General features: G+C 45.8%; 1 protein-coding gene across 4 annotated transcripts in view; it reads left to right on the top strand.

Annotated features, from left to right (window-relative positions):
• Positions 1-16,391, top strand: part of pla2r1 (phospholipase A2 receptor 1) — a 17,468-nt gene extending 1,077 nt beyond the window's left edge. The window contains exons 2-31 of one of the 4 annotated variants that reach the window (XR_003749759.1): positions 839-1,216; positions 1,581-1,754; positions 1,828-1,995; positions 2,205-2,318; positions 2,556-2,708; positions 2,894-3,082; positions 3,539-3,696; positions 4,434-4,541; positions 5,456-5,568; positions 6,160-6,329; positions 6,798-7,006; positions 7,086-7,231; positions 7,316-7,400; positions 7,542-7,677; positions 7,793-7,828; positions 8,552-8,712; positions 8,907-8,968; positions 9,420-9,523; positions 9,609-9,745; positions 10,117-10,234; positions 10,319-10,458; positions 10,546-10,690; positions 11,530-11,765; positions 11,949-12,123; positions 12,561-12,692; positions 13,327-13,449; positions 13,537-13,713; positions 13,809-13,976; positions 14,732-14,773; positions 15,197-15,292. Coding sequence is in view for 3 of the 4 variants with exons in the window: in XM_028979771.1 (XP_028835604.1) it covers positions 323-332; positions 839-1,216; positions 1,581-1,754; positions 1,828-1,995; positions 2,205-2,318; positions 2,556-2,708; positions 2,894-3,082; positions 3,539-3,696; positions 4,434-4,541; positions 5,456-5,568; positions 6,160-6,329; positions 6,798-7,006; positions 7,086-7,231; positions 7,316-7,400; positions 7,542-7,677; positions 7,793-7,828; positions 8,552-8,712; positions 8,907-8,968; positions 9,420-9,523; positions 9,609-9,745; positions 10,117-10,234; positions 10,319-10,458; positions 10,546-10,690; positions 11,530-11,765; positions 11,949-12,123; positions 12,561-12,692; positions 13,327-13,449; positions 13,537-13,713; positions 14,732-14,773; positions 15,197-15,417 (4,320 nt within the window). In the remaining variant the exon portion in view is untranslated. Of the gene's footprint in view, positions 1-302; positions 333-838; positions 1,217-1,580; positions 1,755-1,827; positions 1,996-2,204; positions 2,319-2,555; positions 2,709-2,893; positions 3,083-3,538; positions 3,697-4,433; positions 4,542-5,455; positions 5,569-6,159; positions 6,330-6,797; positions 7,007-7,085; positions 7,232-7,315; positions 7,401-7,541; positions 7,678-7,792; positions 7,829-8,551; positions 8,713-8,906; positions 8,969-9,419; positions 9,524-9,608; positions 9,746-10,116; positions 10,235-10,318; positions 10,459-10,545; positions 10,691-11,529; positions 11,766-11,948; positions 12,124-12,560; positions 12,693-13,326; positions 13,450-13,536; positions 13,714-13,808; positions 13,977-14,731; positions 14,774-15,196 lie in introns of those variants that run through there. The other 3 variants (XM_028979771.1, XM_028979770.1, XM_028979769.1) reach the window with 3 other exon arrangements.

Here is a 16,391-nt window from a genome sequence, read left to right as displayed (position 1 = left end):
CTTATCAGAGCTCTTAGTTTTGTAACTCAAAATCTATGAAAACCAAATGAGAATTGCTAGTGTTTTATAAGTCGCTTTGGATAAAAGCGTCTGCCGAGTTAAGTAAAGTAAATATATATATACACACACACACACACACATATGGATGCATTACGATGCGTCCTATAAACTGTCTACATTGTCGTATGATGTTTTCAGATGCAGGAGTTAAGGTCTCGTACACCTGTCTAGACGCTTTGATTTGCTACAATGAGCAGAAATATGCTCTGTGTTCAGTCCCCTGACACCACAAACACCAGAAAAACGCCGGGTTCAGACGTCCATGGCGTCAGGTGAGTGTGGACTTAAAACAGACCGCTTTTCTGCTGCTTTCAGAATGAGCGTGCAGCGGTCAAAGTTCAACAACTGGGCGCCAGGTGACGCAGCATGAAACTCCTACCTGGACCCTTCAGGGAAAACGAGACCATGACACCCGTCTGTGTTGGTTCTGCTGTGGTCAGATGTTCCATAAAAAATTCCATAATTATTTATAAAGCACTTTAACACAAGAAAGGAGCCGACCAAAGTGCTGTACATTCGAATTTAATTACCAGGGACAGGACTGACATGGACAAAACATACATTACCAATAAAGAATAAAAAAAAAAAACACGTCACACTGGGTTAAAAGCCAGGGTGTAAAAGTGAGTTTTTAAACCACAGTGATTGGCAGGTCGTTCCGTAGATGTGGGGCGGCCACTGCAAACGCCCTCTTCACCTCTGAGCTTGTCATGTGACGGAGGAACAGTGTAAGAATGGACATGCCGTTCATGTCTGTGATGTTAACCCTCCTCCTCAGGTAAGGGCGTGTTCATGCTGGAGAATGTCCAGTGGAGGAAGTGCTTCTCTCTGGGCCCCTCCGGCCCGGTTCTGGACCTGTGTGAGCGGCCCAGGCGGTCGGCGCTGTGGAAGTGGGTGTCGCGCCACCGCCTCTTCAACCTGGGCAGCAGCAGGTGTCTGGGTGTGGACGTCACCGACGGCGCGCGGCCGCTGGGCCTGTTCGAGTGCGACGCGCCCCACGCGGTCATGTGGTGGCGCTGCAGCGGGAGCGTCCTGTACAGCAGTTCCCAGTATAAGCTGGGGCTGGTGGGGATGACGGTGGTGGTGGACCGGAGGCAGAGCCAGACGTGGCGGCGCTTCTCCACCGCGGAGGGTCCCTGCTCCGTCCCGTACGAGGGTAAGCGGGTCCGGCGCCACCCGAATACACACTATACAATAAAATGTCACCTTCCTGTCACAGCCACCTGCAATAAACCGTGGCAGAGAGCCATGTGACCAGTGTCCACGGCCAACATGTGACTTTATTACGATCCAGAGGGGGTTCGGGGACAAGTTGGGGGAAACTCTGGTGCAGTGGTGGCCTAGCGGGAAGTGGACCCATAATACAAATGTTGCCGGTTCGAGTCCCCACTGAGGTCCCCTTGATGAAGGTCCCCAGGTGCCTGTCTGGTGCCCACTGCTTGCTCAGGGTGCCGTTGTGTCACCGGGTGCTGTGCCGTGGTCACTGTCGTTTATTTAATTGTGTTTTTTTGTGGGCGTAGAAATCTACACCCTGCAGGGAAACTCGCACGGGATGCCCTGCGCCCTGCCCTTCAAGTACAACAACATGTGGTACTCCGAGTGCACGGCGGAGGGCCGGGAGGACCAGCACCTCTGGTGCGCCACCACCAGCCGCTACGACAGGGAGGAGAAGTGGGGCTTCTGCCCGAGCGCAGGTAGACGTGCGCACACACACCTGCGCGTGTGCGTATTCAGCATGTGAAGTGTGTGTGTGTGTGTGTGTGTCAGAGTGGGGCTGTGGGACCACGTTCTGGGACAGCAGCGAGGAGCTGGGCGCCTGCTACCAGTTTAACCTGTACACCATCGTCACCTGGAGCCAGGCCCACTCCACCTGCCGCGCCCAGGGGGGCCACCTGCTCAGCATCGGCAGCCTGGCCGAGCAGAGGTACATCAGAGGTAATGCTCATGTCCGCTCTATTACCATCTCGCCATGTACAGGCACACAGAGACACCATCGTGCCCCGTCCCAGAATACAGTGCAGGTCGGTCGAGACAACCCAGCAATGTGATCATATAACAGCATATGGGTCATACGTGTGTCACAGCAGCCGCTGGGGAGATTGCGGTGTTGACATTTATGTGGACACCTGTGTGTTATGTATCAGACAGGCTTGCTGATGTGGGTGTGATGGTCTGGATCGGACTGAACCATCTGGGAGAAGGATGGGGGTGGCAGTGGACTGACGGTTCTCCTTTATCTCTGGTCAACTTCACATCAGGTAAGGGAGATCAGCATCACCACAACGCGCCCGCATGCCTGGAGCAGAGGGACTCCATCTGAGGTCGAGTGAGAAGGTGTGAGACACTGAAGCTGTAGAGCTTTGTGACCTTTGACCTCTGAGGTCAGCATGCTGCGGGGTTTTAGCATGAATGCACGTTGGAGTGAAGGATCATGGGAAGCCCATGGTGGTTTTCAGGTTGCTGTCTGTGGACCAAACCTCTGCTCCCCCCACCAGGCCTGTCTTCCGCCCCTCTGCAGGCCAACCGGCAGTGTGGGATGTACAACGCCGCGTCAGGCATGCAGCAGTGGCAGAGTCTGCCCTGCGAGTCGGCCCTGCCCTACATCTGCAAGAAGATCCCGAACAACACCCGCTGGGCCGAACCTCTGGGTGAGTCGGGTAGCATCCTGGTGCTGGATTTCCATTGGCTGGGCACACAGACCTGCACTCTGAACTCTGGACCTCCAGCCTCCCACACGCTCACAAACCCAGACATGCCTGTCCTGACTGAACATGTGGGACTGTGAAACCCGTCATGGTAGTTATGCCCAGTTGTGTGTGTGTGTGTGTGACAGAGAACTGGCAGTATCGTGCCACAATCTGCCCGGACGGCTTTGTGTCCCACAACAGCTTCTGTTACCACGTCCTGCTGGAGCCTCAGACCTGGGAGAACTCGTCTGCAGCCTGCCACTCTGTGGGCGCCGACCTGGTCAGCCTGCACTCGCTGTCCGAAGTGGAACTGCTGATCACGCTCCTGACTAATGGTCAGTGACGTCTGTCTCAGAACTGTCCTGTTTGTCCTCTAGACATGCACAGACACAAGTGACCATGTGTGTTTATTGTATTTATACCCCCCCCCCTTGACCTTTCAACTGTTGCTTTGTTGAAGGCTGCTGCCGTGTGAGTAAAGTACTTCTGCACAGTTCATGTCACAGTGGTTTTATCACAGTTGTTAAGTGTCTGGCTGGTAGTAGCTTAGTGAGTAAAACACCCGCCTATAAACCAAAAGAGCACAGAGTCCCAGGCTCGAACCCCACTTACTACCACTGTGTCTCTAAGCAGGACACTTAACCCTGAGTGACTCCAGGGGGGGACTGTCCCTGTAACTACTGATTGTAATTCGCTCTGGATAAGGGCGTCTGGTAAATGCTGTAAATGTAATTGATAGGTGTGTATTGTTATGATCATATTTTAATGATCGTAGTCACGTGTCTGTTTAGTTTCATCTTTGGGAGCGTGGATCGGCTTGCACAAGCGTGACTCTTCTGCATCAGTGGAGTGGTTGGATGGGTCAGCCGTCTCCATGACACTCTGGCACCCACAGGAGCATCTCCAGTATGACTCCAGCACACATGTCTGCGCTCAGACCAACAAGCAGGTAACACCCTGTGATGATTTCTACTGCAGCATTTCTCTGGCCAACCAGACACTGTGACACCTGTAGTGCTGACATGTGGCTCCATGTTTGTGTATATTTGCCTCTGGTGTCAGATATAGAACATTTTACACAGTATTACTTATTCAGAGCGTTAGAGTAATTATAGGGACAGTCCCCCCCACAATAGTCCCCATGTCCAGCTCTGCATTCATTATTCCGTAACTATGTGATTTTACTGTGAGCTGTGAACAGGCTGCCTTTTAGACCAACAAAGGTGAAAGCAAAGGTGTAATCTCCCTTCAGCGCTGCCTGGGTGCACTGGGAAGTGTGGAATACACTGGTGGGGCTGAAGAGAAATATAATGTGGAAACATTTGTTTAGTTAAATTGTTTTTGTTATCATTTTAGTTGCAGTTTTGATCAAACACAATGTATTTTTGGTAGTATGGATGGATGGATGGTGATAGCCTAGTGGGTAACACACTCACCTGTGAACCAGAAGACCCAGGTTCAAACCCAACTTACTACCATCGTGTCCCTGAGCAAGACACTTAACCCTGAGTGTCTCCAGGGGGGACTGTCCCTATAACTACTGACTGTAAGGCGCTCCCTATTGGATGAATATTGAAACTCGCCCATTGGGCTGTTGTGTGATGTTGGTTGAAATAGTTTGGCTTGACCTTTCTGGTGGGTGTGTTTGTTTGTTTGTTTGTTTGTTTGTTTGTTTGTTTGTTTTAGGGCACCTGGCTGCTGATTGGTTGTGAGGAGATGTTGCCGGCTGTATGCAGGACTACAGGTCTGGTGCCCCTACATCCGTCCGACGAGTGGGAGGAGGGCTGCACAAAGGTAGGAACTTCTGAAGAACCTTATCTTCTATCATAAACCACTTCACGCACTCAACAACCTGATGTTTGTGTGTTCATGTTGGCTCAGTCCTGCATTTACTCTCCTTTTGTTCAGTGGGTTGTTGATTGAAAATAATCTCTTTCCAGATCTGCTCACTTTGAGGCATGTGAGAAAATACAATCACACACACACTTCTCAGGACATGTTGAAGTGCTGGAGGGCCTGTTTTGATTAGTGGCGTGGGCAAGTACACTGGGCTGGCTGGCTGGCTGGCTGGCACTGTCTGACTGTGGTTCCGCCCCTTCAACAGGAAGTGGCACTTTCTCACTGAGAGAGAGTGAAGTCATGGCCCACTTCTACACACACACCTGCACTGTCACAATGAGTTACCTTGCACAAAAGGGAAAGTACAGTAAATTTCACAGATGGTTTTTATTGGACATTCTTCAGTAGTTGAGATTGCTGGTGTCTTCCTATTGTAAGTCGCTTTGGATAAAAGCGTCTGCTAAATGAAGTAAAGTAAAGTAAAGTAAAGTAGTTGCTTTCTGTTATCAATAGAAACTTCTCCAGCGTGCAGGGAGTGTATGTAGTGGGCATGATGAAGTCTGCAGAGAGTGTGTGAGACTGAATAAATGTGAGCGATAACGGTGAGGGAAATGGACACCACTTGTGAAAACACCATCCCTACGGGTATGTGGGGACCTCCCCAAACTCCACCCCCCTCTTCTGACCTCCACAGATGGGCCCAGTGTGTCTCCAGCAGAGAGGTTTTGTATGTGTGTCTTTGGTTAAATGTGTGGACATGGTCCCCAAAAGGACAGACAAGTGTGTGTGTGTGTGTGTGTGTGTGTTGTTGCAGCTGTCTGTACCTCGTATCGTTTTTTCTACACATGTTCACATCTCCGACTCTGCAGGGCTGGAAGAGGAAAGGCCACTCGTGTTACAAACTCACAGATTACCAGCAGACATATGAGGACGCCGTGAAGGGCTACTACTGCAAGGCACCACTCGTCACCGTGGAGGACAGGTCACCCTTTCATTTCCCTACTGTGATTTACCGGCTCCGTTTGTCCTTTGCAAAGAGCATCTTGTACGGAGCCCTGGTGCTTCACACTAACACACTAACCTGAAGATAAGCTGGTTTGACATTAGCCAGGACCTGGATGGAGACCTGGGTTCAGATCCCCACTGTGCTGTCTGTGTCGTTACATGTTTTTGGGAAAGTGAGTGAATTGGAAGTTCACTTGTAGCTGATCTGGGGTCAGGAGGCCAGTGTTATGTAGGCCGTTATGTTGCATTAACAGCATTTGGCAGACACTCTTATCCAGAGCGAGTTACGTAAGTGCTTTAGAAAATAACTCATTTGGTTCTCTAGCACAGCTGTAGATTTTTTATATAGAATGTGTACAGAATACTGGTTTAATCTAAATATTTTTTAGCTTGTGTTCGAAGATTTAATAATGTTGATTCTTCTACAGTGAAGAGTCTAGCCGATTATTGTCATGTGTAGATAACAGAAGCAGGAGAGTAGCACTGTGTAACGGATGTGTACGTTTGGAGGTCACACTACGATGACGGAGATATTAATACGGAGTGGCCCGGCTGTGCATGGTGACAGGTTTGAACAGGCCTTCCTGAACAGCCTGATAAACGCGGCCGCTGGGCCAGAAAGCCGCCAGTACTGGACTGCTCTGCAGGACCGGAAGCTGACCTCCGAGTACAGCTGGGTGGGTCCGAATGATACCAGCAGCCCGCTGCGATACACCAACTGGAACCGCCACCAGCCAGGTATTATTTGCCATACACATTGCTGGGACAGGGGTTTCGGGAGTCCCCTGTGGGTGGAGCTAATGTGGTGTATGGGAGCAGCAGCATCATCTACCTATGCTTTGCATGCATTTATTTTAATTTGTTAGAAATGTAATATGAATGTTTACATTTTTATGATGGTCCACTATATGCAGAATATGAATGATGGGTGTTGGACGGCTATCACTGTCCTGGATGTTTAAAGAATTACTTTCACTGCATAAAAAGATGAATGGTGTCCAGAAGATCAGTAATACCTTTGAATCTTGAGAAAGGTGCATGTGATTTAGTGCGTTTGGTCAGTTTCTGTAGCAGGTCAGAAGCACTGGAGTGGTGCCTTGAAGAACCTTCTGAAGATCGCTTCTCTTGGACTAGTTAAATATTAACATTAACCCTGATAACGAAGTGAAAAGCGCTGGACTGCTCCCTCATGACCTCTGTCTGTAGTCAGTGCAGGCGGCTGCGTGGTGATGTCTGGAGGAGCATCTCTGGGGCACTGGGAGGTGAAGAACTGCAGGTCCCATAGGGCCTATTCGGTGTGTAAACAGAGCGTCAGCGGTTACCAGGACACCCAGACGGCCCTGCCACACATAGACCAGGTTGCCCAGTGCCCGCCGGGATGGGAGTCCAATCCCAATCTGCTCAACTGCTATAAGGTTTATATTTTTCTGTGCTTTTTCCATTGTGGAGAGTGCTGCATCTCCATGGGGTTCTCCAAACATCTGTGACCCGCAGGTTTTCCATGATGAGAAAATCCTGATGAAGCGCTCTTGGGTGGAGGCCAGCGCCTTCTGCCAAGCGCTGGGGACCAGCCTGGCCAGCTTCCTTCACTACGAGGAGGAGGTGTTTGTGAAGAGGCTCATCTCGACCATGTTTGATGGGTTGGTGGCTGAGATTTGAGCAGGAGTGACTGCTGAAGAAGTGTGAATTCAGTGTCAACTGAACTTCATTTTCTTCCCCTTCAGTACCGAGGGTCGGTGGTTCTGGGTCGGCTTCACCAAGAGAGACCTCCGATCCGCAGGGGCGTGGGAGTGGTCCGACGGCACGCCGGTAAAAAGCTTCTTTTTAGGACAGGGGCTGTGTCTGTCTGCCCAGCATCACTTGTTTACAAGTCAGTTGACAAAAACCAGCTAAACAGTGACACCAAGTGGACCAGGTGGGAACCATGTCTGTCTTTTCTGCGTCTGTCAGGTGGTCCGGTCATTTATCGAAGATGAAAATGATGAGGATGCATCTCACGAGTGTGCGGTGTACAGTGACCTCACCAACCGCCTCACCCCTCAACCCTGCAGCAGCAAATACGAGTGGATCTGTAAAGTACCCAGAGGTGTGTGTGTGTGTGTGTGTGTGCGTGTGTGTGTGTGTGTGAGAGAGAGAGAAAGAGAGAGAGGGAAGGACACCTGCATAATTGGTGGCTTGTAACCGACACGTGTCTCTTTCAGGTGTGCAGCTGAGTAAACCATATTGGTACAACAATGGTGGGTGAATCCATGTATTTATCACTTTTATGGTCTAGCTTTCTTTTTTATTTAGATTATTTAGATCTCTGCTTAAGAATTAGAATCTGTATGGTTTTTTTGTCAAAAAACAATACAACAATCAATTAAATAGGCTAAATAAGTAGGCTAAATAATAAATAGAATGAATAAGGCTAGACTCCATTACATAAACAAGTCTTTCATAAAAACTTTTTTTTTTTTTATTCTTATGTTGTGCCTGGAATACCAGTTGCATTGAGAATAAAAGAGAAATTTGGTGGAGGTGCTTTTGTCATTGTTCATTATTAATAATTGTCTCCAATAAAGGATTACATTTCCATTTACAGCATTTATACAGAGCGACTTACAATCAGTATTTACAGGGACAGTCCCCCCCTGGAGACACTCAGGGTTAAGTGTCTTGCTCAGGCACACAATGGTAGTAAGTGGGATTTGAACCTGGGTCTTCTGGTTCATAGGCGAGTGTGTTACCCACTAGGCCACTACCACCCATTACTAAGGGGTATTAGCTTTGTTTTTCTAAATGATAATCATCTCTCATGGATTTTGTTCTGTCCCACCATAAAAATAAATCTTCTAGATCTGGACTGCAACAAGATGCACAGTGACTGCGTTATCTGCAAACTTCACAGCGTGCTTATTCTTAAGAGGCTGTAATCAGTGAAATGGCCAATTAACACGGACGTATTCCTCTTTGCTCAGATACAGAGCCCTGGGTGTTTTATAACGGGGCAGAGTACTTCCTGGCCAGGCAGCCGTCCCCGTGGATGTATGTGATGATCGCGTGTAAGATGAAGGCTGCAGAGCTGCTGTCTATTCACTCCAGAGCAGAGCTGGAGTTCATCACAGAGCGCATGAAAAAGGTGAGGGGACACAGACGTCACAGACGTGGACACAGACGTGGGCATTCACTATTTCTTACTTTTTCCCCCGTTAAATGTCTCTGTTATCACTTCTTATATAAGACACTGTGGTGCAATCCTATCAATTTTATGGGAGAAAAATCAATGTAGAAATATTACATTTTACCACTGTCCCCTCTCCCACTGTCCCTCAGGTCTCTGAGAGCCCGGCCGAGTGGTGGATAGGACTGTCATGGCAGTCCGGCGGCAGTGTTGAGTGAGTAGTGTGTGTGTGTGTGTGTGTGTGTTCATTTTTCAATAAAAAAAAATGATTGATGTTTTATTCAATTTAATGAATCAAACAAAACCTAAATATCCGGGAAAAAGTTATGCATTGTGTAAATAAATTCCTTTTATTTTAAATACATTTTAAATGTTAAATATTATTTAATATTTCGAAAGTAAACCTAAACATCGAGGCGTAAAGGCGTTTTGTTTAAGAAATTGAGATTTTGTAAATACTGGGCATATTGGATTTATGTTTGCAGGCTCTTTGACCCTTTTTATCTTATAGATAGAGAACAGTTTCAATAAAACTGTGAATTATATATGAAAAAACTTAAACATCAAGGGAATAATATACAACGAATCAATAGAATCAGTCCAAAAATGTTTCATATTTCAGTTTTATCACCAACAGAGAATTCAAGAACTGTGTACTGTTACAGGTGGGTCGACAAAACGACTTATGATTTCACCAACTGGGGCGCAGTGAACTGGACCGACCACAATGCAGGCCAGGGACACTGCGCCTACATGTCCTCACCGTCGGGTGAGCGAACATCCCGACATTCTCACACACTCCCACTCCAACACCTCATGAACTAGCAGTAATTTCTCTTCTCTGTAACCTGCAGGCTTGTGGCTGCTGCACCCCTGCTCACTCCATCATAATTTTGTGTGCAAACGTCAGACTATCTCTGTGCTGGAGATCCCCAGGGATCCCCATTACATTGGGAGCTGCCCCAAGAACTGGTTCTACTTTAGCCAGAAGGTCAGGTAACGTTCCTTTCAAAGCACATGGAGATCTGCAACTGTATTGTAATAATATTTTACCGTTTATTTATTAATTTACAATTAACAAATGCAGTTTTGATCATCTGACCCCCTGGCCAGACTGCTGCATAGCTACACTATTTTTAGTTATATGAGAATCATTTGAAAAGTTAAGTCATTGTCTGCATCTGCTTTTTTGGGGCCTAGCGGTTAAGGAAGCGGCCCCGTAATCAGAAGGTTGCCGGTCCAAATCCCGATCCACCAAGGTTCCAGTGAGGTGCCACTGGGCAAAGTACCGTCCCCGGGCACTCTGATGCATCTTCTGGAAGGGCCGAGGCTGCTAATGCCCTTTTGTTTTTTTGATTGTAGTGTTTTTTGCTGCACCTCCCAGACCAGACGGATAAAGGGAAGAGCTGGAAAGACGCTGAGTCCATCTGCAGCAGCTTCAAGGGTAGCCTGGTGGCCGTAGAGAACGAGATCGAGCAAGGTGCCGCTGTCCGGTCCATGTTGATGAAATTGATGGTAATTAAGTCAGTTTGGTGAATTCCTGTGCTTCTTCTCCCCGATGAAGCCTACATCACCATGCTGCTGAGCGGAGACTCGGCGGGGGTCTGGATCGGCTTGCAGGACGAGAGCCCCATGGTGTGGTCCAATGGGAAGCCTGTAACCTACACTAACTGGTCCCCAGTAGAACCCAAGAGCTCTGTCACCGTCAGTGTCACCTTACACGCTGAACACACCTTTCCGGTCTTTTACTGTGTATGTATGTATGTAAATGTGTTCTTTTTTCTACTGAAGGAAGAGTTTCTGAGTGAAGCCGACGCCCAGGATGAGCCCCTCTGCACGCTTCTGTCCAACAACCACAATTTCCACTTCACTGGGAAGTGGTATGTTGAGAAGTGCTCAGAAAAGGCTTATGGCTTTGTGTGCCAGAAGCCTCAAGGTAAGACCGGGAGAAGCACCTTTCTCGCTCCTTTTCCTTCTTTACCGCCGCGTGTGTGTGTTTTAAAGGAATAACCAGCTGTGTAACTGTGTCAGGCAGCGGTGGTTATATAAATTATATCCAATTATTTATTAACTGCGCTGAATGTACGATTCTCAATTGATGCATAGAAAGACATGTTTAAAAAGTTCAGGATTCCATAATTCCATGAAATAATGTAATGCAGGGGTCAGCAATCTTTAACACTCAAAGAGCCATTTGGACCCTGTTTCCACACGAGAAAGCACCAGAAGCCGCAAATTCTTTTTGACATGCAAAAGGAAGATAACACCGCATACATTGTTTTTATGCCATTTTTAAAAGAAAACTAGGCTAGTGTGTTGCTTGTTTCAATTAAAATAAAAATCAAAACTTAAAGTAAAATGAAGCAAACTAAAATGTCAATGTCATTTTTTTTTTTTCTAATTTAACAAAGTGATTAACAGCTCTGGTAGGTGTGGCCAGACAGGCCCCGTGGACACGCCCCTGGCTTGGCCTACCTGGTATCGAAAAACATAATAAGTGGCATATATGGCATTTGTGACTCATATTTTCAGTGACAAAAAAATGCATTTTAGTGTTAAATTTCAAACTACAATAAAAAGCAGATAAAAATATAATTTTCCACAGATTGCCAACCCCTGATCTTGTGACTTTAATCCAAGGGTTCCCTATTGCTGTCACACATTGTCACCCATATCAACAGCGTTGTGAATTCTTCCTTCTGAGGTCTGATGATTGTGTACGAAGTTCTCCAGGAGGAACCTGAACTTCTGCTGCTCTCTGTTCCTCCACATCAGATCATTCCAAACCGCTGAGCTCTTCGCCTGTCACGCCGTCACTCGACACAACCGAGTACAGGAATCGCACCTACAAGGTCGTCCATGGCAACATGAGCTGGTACTCCGCACATGGCGCATGTTTGGGGAAGGATGCCGACCTGGTCAGCATCACGGACCCGCACCACCAGGCCTACCTCACGGTGCTGCTCAACCGGCTCAACCGGCCACACTGGATCGGCCTGTACAGTCAGGATGTGTGTATTCTGCACAATCACTCTCTTCTTATTGTGCTTGTAGTTGCTGCTACTCTGCAAATCTTTTGGTAAAGAACGTGAATTATTAACATTTTCCTGTTGTCGTGGCTTTTAAACGTGCCAAACATGGAATTAATTTTCGAGAGTATGAGTGTAGTGTGCAGCCTCGCTTTATCCTCACAGGACGGGATAAACTACCAGTGGTCTGATGGCAGAAATAACCTGTTTACTCACTGGGACGATACGGGTGACGACTTTGCCCAGGGCGACTGTGTCTATATGGACGTCAACGGGGCCTGGAAGAGAGCGGACTGTGACATGGTCCTGCAGGGGGCGCTGTGCCTCGTCCCTCCACCCAGTGAGTTTATCGTCCCGTGGGTGGCTCTTCACTGCCATCTGCAGGACTGACATGTCATAAGTCACCATGGGTGGCCTGGTTTTATTATTGGCAGGCTGCATTTCACTTCTTGTACATATTACCATATGACACTATTTTAATAATGGATCAGATCTGAAAAATGTAGTCCAGTATTGTCCATAATTATACGTAATTAATATTTATAATAATTTTATTCTGGAAAGAGTTGAGTAGCTGGATTCTCATAAAATACATTAAATACTTGAATCCCTTCTAATCCATTTTTTATTGGTGCCACAGAAAGGAGATTAATTACTTAATTCATTCCTAATCCTGGAAAAAGTTCTTTACAATAATATGTGCATGTATCTTGTATTTGCATATATCTGTATACATGCTGACTGTTCATTTTTAAATTAACATCTTGGTGTAAACAGAGAGCAGTGTGATCTCCTCTGAGGTGGACTGTCCCCACAGCTGGGTGAAGTTTAGCGGCAGCTGCTACAGCTTTGAGTCTGTCCTGAGGAGACTGAGTCTGGAGGAGGCCAGAGAGCACTGCCGACACCGAGGTACAACACACACACTTACGTATTTCCCAGACTGCAACTTGTTCAAGAAGCGACTGGTGCTAGATACAGTCTCTCAGTGAGCAAATGATGCAGTACTGAGCAGCTGAAGTGAAGGTTCTTCTGGACGCTATGCATACAGGGACATTCAGAAGCTTTAAATGTCTGTTACTGTGAATAATGAAGTGAGCTGAAGATGAACTGATCACCAAAAAGTCACTAAGTGAAAGTGACGCCATGCAAAAATTTGGTCACCACAGTACATTTAAATTCTAAGGTAACTACTCCCAAGGTTCTTAATTATCTTACTGAGCTATGGCTTCTTCATTTACATTTACATTTAAGGCATTTGGCAGATGCCCTAATCCAGAGCGACTTACAACGTGCTTTCAAGTTTCACCATTGTGAAATATAAGGAAATATAAAATGATGGATGAAGCTTTGAACTACTAAAACTTGTACCTAAAGTCAGCAGCCATGGTCTGCTAGGAGCTTGGAATTGTTGTAGATATCCAGATGCACAAATGGCCTAGAAGTGAGAATATATTCCGGAAGTATTCCTCCATATATATACTGACTGTCTAAAGGTTGCAGAAAGTCAAAGTGAAACAAAGTGATTGTTTATTCATTTTTTCAGCAAATTCCTCGGATGTTCTGACCATCAGAAGCGAGGAGGAGAACCGTTTTGTGATGGAACAGCTGGGGTCTTATGGTCTGCCCCACCAAATTGTCTGGCTTGGCATTTCCTATGACACAGATAGTATGAACACACACACACACACACACTGTCTGCTGCATACAAAGCAGGTCATCTGTCTCAGTAATCAGTCTGTCTCGTCTTCCACAGCAGATGCCCTCACCTGGTTGGACGGCTCTCCTCTGGACTTCTCCAACTGGCATTTCAAAGCCCCAGATCCCAAGGTCCTGACGGTTGGCACGTGTGTGTCTGCCAGGGTGTCGGACGGCGTCTGGAACTTGGCTGACTGCAACAACAAACTGGGCTTCATTTGCAAGACCAGAACAGGTGTGGCTATGACCTTTCACCTTTTCTACTGTATGTGTGAAAGCAGTTCTGAGCATGACATTAGGCCTAGTGCTAATACTTGGTCTGTCCTAAAGCCGTGTTAGCTGGTCCAGCTGATCCTAAACTGCGCCAGCAGGTGGTCACATGACCTTGAAGAAATGCAGTACGTGCTTCACCCACCTCGTCCCTGCTTGTGTTTTCAACAATGGAATTCATTACGAAATAACTCCGTCAGCCAGCTAACCTTTAACCTTAAAGACGAGGTGAGATGCAGCAGCGTTAATACTGGTCATGTGATAACAATATCACATGACCATATAACAAAATATATCATGTAATATTGTTGACGAATAAAAATTTGACTAAATATGGTTTACAAAATAAAAACTCTTCATTTTTGTTGACCAAAACAAGACGAAACATTGTTTTCTCTAATTTGTTGTTGTTATTATTATTATTATTATTATGCAGTATTTCTGTTTTCTTGTGTCTCCTGTCCATTCACACCGGTGATGCCACTGCGGCATTACTTACATTTCAGGATACTTGTGGTGGTTTAGCAGATGGCTGGGAGATAATGACAAAACAATCTTTGGACACACTTTCTTTAGTCTTTATTGTCTGGAATAGATGGCAAGGATTCTCGAGTTTATAAGATAGCAATAATAATAAGAAAAAAACTAGTTTTTTTCAATGTTGTTTTTGATATTTGATATTTGTACTATATTGACTGGGTTTCATTACTTAAAAAAGAGATTAAAATGCAATTTTTAACTAAATCTAGACTAAAATATTCATGGTTGATTCTGACTAATAAAAGGATAAAATGCTTTTTAGTGGAATGAAATTTGACTAGACTAAAATGAGCTGGATGAAAAGACTTGACTAAAACTAAAATGAAGTGAAAGTAAAGAGATTGCCATTGTGAAATAACCAAGATTATATAAAACAAGGCGGATGTAGATAATACTCCTGCTCGGCGTTCTGGATTGACGGGTGTCTTTTTAAAATGTTTCAGTTGCTGATGGGAGGGCCGAGGTCGAGGTGAAGCCCTTGAACGGTGAGTATTTGCTCATTTTATGCGCACAGATGAGTGTTCCCCTGGATCCGAGGGACTTCTGGCCTCCACTGAAATCATTTGCTGAAACAATAGCTGATTGTTCTGTTGTCACCAGGGTCGGATTTGTACGAGAACAGCACACTCAGTGTAGTTTGTTCCATTTTATGTAGCTCAACTATCATTGCAGCACATACATCTAATGATAAATAGGCTGCAAAGCTCACTTGCATATCCTGTGCATGTATATTTTCACATATTCTGTGAGATGAGAACAGAGGGATATTGAGTGAAGGTTTTTGGAATAAAAAATTCAGTTAATGTAAATTAATTTATTTAAAATGTAAATGTATGTGCATGAAATATGATGTCCAGACCTTCCACCAAGACAAGTTTAAATTGTTCATCTTTGCTTTATTCATGCAGGTCTCCATCATGGCCTCGTCCCTGCTGCAGTCCTGGTGGCCATCTTGTTGTTTGCGGTGGTGGCTGGGCTGCTGTGGTTTGTCTACAAGAGGCGCGGTGTGATACGTTTCCGGAGACTTCCCTCACTTGGACACGCCTACTATCGACAGACCAGCTCCCAGGCGTCTGACTCCGATGGGAGTGTCCTCATAGCCGACCTGGAGCCCACTACAGGAGAATGAGGGCATGTGTGATCGTTTTCCCAAATCAGGGACATTTGTTTTGATAAAAACCTTTTTAACGGAAGACCATGCAGAGTGTCCTCACACAGATCCATACTTACATAGGTGTGCATATGCAATGCGCAAACCTCAAAAACTGGGATGACTTCTCGAGTACATGGACTCTTCACCAAAGCAATAACGTAATAAGAGAATTCAGCATGCACTGTGGACTACTGTGTGTGTGTGTGTGTGTGTATGTGTGCGTGCACGTGTGCATGGTATTTTTTGAACATGGAAATGCTGAATGTGTTTTCGAGCACTTTTTTCACCGCCTGTCACCTTGCCATGTACAGTGTGTTGTCATATTTTAGCCATACCATCCATATCTGTGTGGCTTTTTTAGAATCACGGTGAATGAGAGACAGATAGATAGATAGACAGAATGGGATATGTCTTTAATGATTAATTTTAATGTTTTTTTCATGTGTTTCCGTGTCATTGATCATAAGTCAACAGCAATGCAAGCAGTAAGTCACTTGACGGACCTCATGTTTGAATTGTATTCTTTGCATTGAATTGCGCACATATGTCGTACCGGTCCAGCAGTGTTACCTGTTTCCTGTCCAGGTGAGTTGGTTTTAATTCAGACACAGTCATCAGCTTTGGGGAAATGGGCACTATAATTCTGGAGCTTAACTCAGTTCAAGTGAATTGGATTCTGTTCTCATTTGCCTTCATGGTGGGATTCTGGTTTATGTTGTCTTGTTGTGTTTGCTTATGTACAGTGTTGTAATATGTATTGTACAATTCTCCTGTTCAAATGTTTTAAATGAATATGCATATTGAAGGATTCCATATACTATGTTCTTTATTTTTTTAAATGGAGACTTGGGAGAATATCTTGCGCTCCAATATGTAACTGCAAAATGTCGGCACCAGTGATGTCAGAAGGAAACCATTTTGAAATAAAACCAAGTGCCTTACTATAGTAA

Source organism: Denticeps clupeoides, chromosome 5, assembly GCF_900700375.1.
Source record: "Denticeps clupeoides chromosome 5, fDenClu1.1, whole genome shotgun sequence".
In the NCBI taxonomy this organism is placed as follows: domain Eukaryota; kingdom Metazoa; phylum Chordata; class Actinopteri; order Clupeiformes; family Denticipitidae; genus Denticeps; species Denticeps clupeoides.
This window is presented reverse-complemented; position numbering and strand designations above follow the sequence as displayed.